Below are 4,491 nucleotides of genomic sequence, written 5' to 3'. Positions count from 1 at the left end.
TGGGACTCTCCTAAGTGTGGAGGGTGACCTGGAGCATTGTCAAGAAGCAATACAATTTTAAAAGCAATGTCTTTTTCATCACTATTTCTTTACTTCTGCAATGAAGCAGTTGTTAAACCAGTCTTCAAAAAGGCATTGTGTCATCTATGCTTCCTTATTGGCATGATAATGTAGTGGTAATGTGTCCTTACTGATTCCCTTGAAGGCTCTTGGGTTCTGGGAATGATATATCATAATTTAAATACCTTCTAAAATCGATAACCGGTGCGAACTATTTTTCTAAATGGCGAACGTTTTCATTGCCCCTCCTGGGCTCTTCCTCAGGCCAATTCTGGATTTGATAATCGAACAGCATAAAAAATGGAACGTGTTCCGTAATTTAAACGATCGAGTACGTTGGGCACCGCGTGCCGTTCCAAATATTTAAATTTTCTTTTATTCCGTTTGGGAACGATGTGCGCCTCCTATGATAAATACGCGTGACGTCAACTGATTTACGGCCTTTCTTCTAATAAAAACTGCCAAGCAGTGGAGAGTTTCCTTTCTTCCTTGAAATTAATACATGTTGTTGTGCGATCGGCTTTATAAATTTCAATTTCCTCCAGAGTTCTCAGATGTTCTTGATGTTGGGTGGTGCGGATCACCTTTGCCTCGTTAAAATTCGGTGTTATATCCGGGTTTGCTGCATACGTTGACAATGCCGTTGTGTATTTATGGCGGGTAATGTCGGATTTATGCTCCTTTATTCTAGTGCATAGTGGGCGTTTAGTGGACCCTATGTACAGTAATTGTTTCTGCCATCTGTCGTCCTGTAGAGGGATACTGTACACTCCCGGAAGCCTATACGGGTTAGGTGCGTCTTTTCCGTTTCTCAATAGGCTGTATATGGAAGGGTTTCTCCGATAAGCGATTTTAATTCCCCTTTTTTTCGCAATTGTGTTGTATATTGTTTTAAGGTGCGGGTTGTATGTCATCGGGGTCCTTTCTGTGTTTTCTTCTCTGGTAACTTTTTTCACTACGCTTTCTTGGTTTGTTATACTGCTTGTATGGAGGTGCCGGTTATATAACTTTTTTACGATGTTAGTGTAACCGTGCTCTCTTGCTATTCTATTAATAAACGTTAATTCCTGTTGTAGAGCATCGTTTGTGGAAGAGTGCGTGTAGGCTCTTTCTATTAAAGCCCTAAAGGCAGCCATTTTATAGGAGTAGGGGTCACAGGAATCGAAGGGGATGTACGATGGTATGGTTGTAGGTTTTCTGTAGACCCTCGTTTGTAGTATCCTTTTTTCGATCCTTATTTCTATATCCAAGAAGTGGATTATTTCAGGACTGTGTTGCTCCATTTCCAGTTGTAGGCCATAGGGGTTGTCGTTCATGGCCGTTTTAAACTGCTTTAGGTCCGGCATCGATTTCCAGAGGATAATGATGTCATCTATGTATCTTCCGTATAAAATTATGTTTGAGAGAAACGGTGACAGTGTTTTGGCTTCCAATGCTCTAATTACCATTTCACATAGGTCCCCGGATAGCGGACTCCCCATGGGTACACCCCTCTCCTGTGCATAAGCCTTTCCTTTGAATTGGAATACTGAACTATAACACGCCAAATGGGCTAACTCTAAAACTTGATGGTGCAGGCTGTCATCATTTACTTTCTCCATGAGGAAATCTCTCAGTGCACAAAAACAAGGTTCTATTCTAATTGAGGGGTATAACGATCTAAAGTCCCATACTGTGGCATAACCGGGTGTGTCTATGCCTTTAAGTTTTTGTATCAACTCTTTCGGACTTGAGATATTGAACTGATAGCCATTCAGATGTGTGGATAACATATTATGCACTGATTTCTCCAGTTTAATAGTAGGAGCTCTTCCTTTGTCCACTATAGGTCTTAGCTCATGGCCTTGCTTATGCGTTTTAGCAAAAGCGAAAAGTTTAGGTACGTCCGGAGCGTCCGTAATGATGTTTCTCATACTCAGCTTCTTTGCGAGTTTGGTGTTGGCGAACCGCTTAACTCTCGCTTGCATTTTATCTACCCAGTTTGCTTCCATCTCTGTGCATTGCGTTGCGGAGAGGTATTCATTTAATTCTCTCTCATACGTATCCCGCTTCATTAAAACCATTATTTTGGCTTTATCTGCCCTTGTTACGACTATATCGTTAGATTTTATCCATTTGGAGGCTTGGCTTAGTTTATGTTTAAGCTGCATGATCTCCTTTGACTGTTTAGCGCTATTAATTCTTAAAGCAGATAGCCATCTGTAATATTCTTTTTGGTTGTGAGAAAGACCTCTTAAAAGGTTTTCTAGGTCTGGGATACAAGATTTGACCGTTTCATTTGGGGAAGGTGGTGGTACAAATGCTGGGCCAAGTTTTAGTATCTGCATAACAAATTCTGGAACTTGTATATTATCCCAAACTACTACCGGTGCTTCAGTCTTACTTAATCTCTTTGGTACTTGGAATTTTAGAATCCATTGCATTTTTTGATTAAAATGCACCTTCAGTTTATACTTCAGCCTATTTTGGATGTTAATCTGCTTCGCATTTTCAACTTTTAAAACATTCGGATCCCACTGGAATAAATCGTTCTCTACTTTCACAATTTTGGCTATCGCCGAGTATACATTCTTCCTGGTGCATCTGATTGCCCTTGTAAGGCACATCCATCGTACTTTGTTAATTATAGGCTCATTACCTGGAGGTAGTCGTACTCGGAAAATGGTCATCGGGAACACTCCGTTATTTTTACAATTGATCAAGAAATCCAGTTTTGCTCTTGCTTTTGTAAGAGCAATAATTGCTTTGCGGTATTCATTGGCTGGCATAGCCTTAATAAACTAACACTTCTCCCACACCGGGTTGTATAAACAGAAAAAAATTTAAATACCTTCTAAAACCGATAACCGGTGCGAACTATTTTTCTAAATGGCGAACGTTTTCATTGCCCCTCCTGGGCTCTTCCTCAGGCCAATTCTGGATTTGATAATCGAACAGCATAAATAAATGGAACGTGTTCCGTAATTTAAACGATCGAGTACGTTGGGCAACCGCGTGCCGTTCCAAATATTTAAATTTTCTTTTATTCCGTTTGGGAACGATGTGCGCCTCCTATGATAAATACGCGTGACGTCAACTGATTTACGGCCTTTCTTCTAATAAAAACTGCCAAGCAGTGGAGAGTTTCCTTTCTTCCTTGAAATTAATACATGTTGTTGTGCGATCGGCTTTATAAATTTCAATTTCCTCCAGAGTTCTCAGATGTTCTTGATGTTGGGTGGTGCGGATCACCTTTGCCTCGTTAAAATTCGGTGTTATATCCGGGTTTGCTGCATACGTTGACAATGCCGTTGTGTATTTATGGCGGGTAATGTCGGATTTATGCTCCTTTATTCTAGTGCATAGTGGGCGTTTAGTGGACCCTATGTACAGTAATTGTTTCTGCCATCTGTCGTCCTGTAGAGGGATACTGTACACTCCCGGAAGCCTATACGGGTTAGGTGCGTCTTTTCCGTTTCTCAATAGGCTGTATATGGAAGGGTTTCTCCGATAAGCGATTTTAATTCCCCTTTTTTTCGCAATTGTGTTGTATATTGTTTTAAGGTGCGGGTTGTATGTCATCGGGGTCCTTTCTGTGTTTTCTTCTCTGGTAACTTTTTTCACTACGCTTTCTTGGTTTGTTATACTGCTTGTATGGAGGTGCCGGTTATATAACTTTTTTACGATGTTAGTGTAACCGTGCTCTCTTGCTATTCTATTAATAAACGTTAATTCCTGTTGTAGAGCATCGTTTGTGGAAGAGTGCGTGTAGGCTCTTTCTATTAAAGCCCTAAAGGCAGCCATTTTATAGGAGTAGGGGTCACAGGAATCGAAGGGGATGTACGATGGTATGGTTGTAGGTTTTCTGTAGACCCTCGTTTGTAGTATCCTTTTTTCGATCCTTATTTCTATATCCAAGAAGTGGATTATTTCAGGACTGTGTTGCTCCATTTCCAGTTGTAGGCCATAGGGGTTGTCGTTCATGACCGTTTTAAACTGCTTTAGGTCCGGCATCGATTTCCAGAGGATAATGATGTCATCTATGTATCTTCCGTATAAAATTATGTTTGAGAGAAACGGTGACAGTGTTTTGGCTTCCAATGCTCTAATTACCATTTCACATAGGTCCCCGGATAGCGGACTCCCCATGGGTACACCCCTCTCCTGTGCATAAGCTTTTCCTTTGAATTGGAATACTGAACTATAACACGCCAAATGGGCTAACTCTAAAACTTGATGGTGCAGGCTGTCATCATTTACTTTCTCCATGAGGAAATCTCTCAGTGCACAAAAACAAGGTTCTATTCTAATTGAGGGGTATAACGATCTAAAGTCCCATACTGTGGCATAACCGGGTGTGTCTATGCCTTTAAGTTTTTGTATCAACTCTTTCGGACTTGAGATATTGAACTGATAGCCATTCAGATGTGTGGATAACATATTATGCACTGA

The 4,491-nt window shown here is 40.8% G+C and overlaps 2 protein-coding genes across 2 annotated transcripts; both read right to left on the bottom strand.

Moving 5' to 3' along the window:
* Nucleotides 1-494: 494 nt before the first annotated feature.
* On the bottom strand, nt 495-2,828 carry LOC136981675 (uncharacterized). Its single transcript, XM_067278014.1, has one exon. It carries the CDS (start codon nt 2,826-2,828, stop codon nt 495-497), a length of 2,334 nt encoding a protein of 777 aa, XP_067134115.1.
* A 313-nt stretch (nt 2,829-3,141) lies between these two features.
* On the bottom strand, nt 3,142-4,479 carry LOC136981685 (uncharacterized). Its single transcript, XM_067278028.1, has one exon. It carries the CDS (start codon nt 4,477-4,479, stop codon nt 3,142-3,144), a length of 1,338 nt encoding a protein of 445 aa, XP_067134129.1.
* Nucleotides 4,480-4,491: the final 12 nt, after the last annotated feature.

The sequence above is a fragment of the Centruroides vittatus genome, unplaced genomic scaffold, assembly GCF_030686945.1.
Source record: "Centruroides vittatus isolate TY-2023 unplaced genomic scaffold, ASM3068694v2 contig_787, whole genome shotgun sequence".
NCBI classification, from domain to species: domain Eukaryota; kingdom Metazoa; phylum Arthropoda; class Arachnida; order Scorpiones; family Buthidae; genus Centruroides; species Centruroides vittatus.
The sequence above is the reverse complement of the archived record's forward strand: the minus strand, read 5'-3'. Positions and strand labels throughout refer to the sequence as shown.

Excerpts from the sequence above, each read along its gene's own strand:
- LOC136981675 (XM_067278014.1), bottom strand. The coding sequence starts at position 2,828 with ATGCCAGCCAATGAATACCGCAAAGCAATTATTGCTCTTACAAAAGCA.
- LOC136981685 (XM_067278028.1), bottom strand. The coding sequence starts at position 4,479 with ATGTTATCCACACATCTGAATGGCTATCAGTTCAATATCTCAAGTCCG.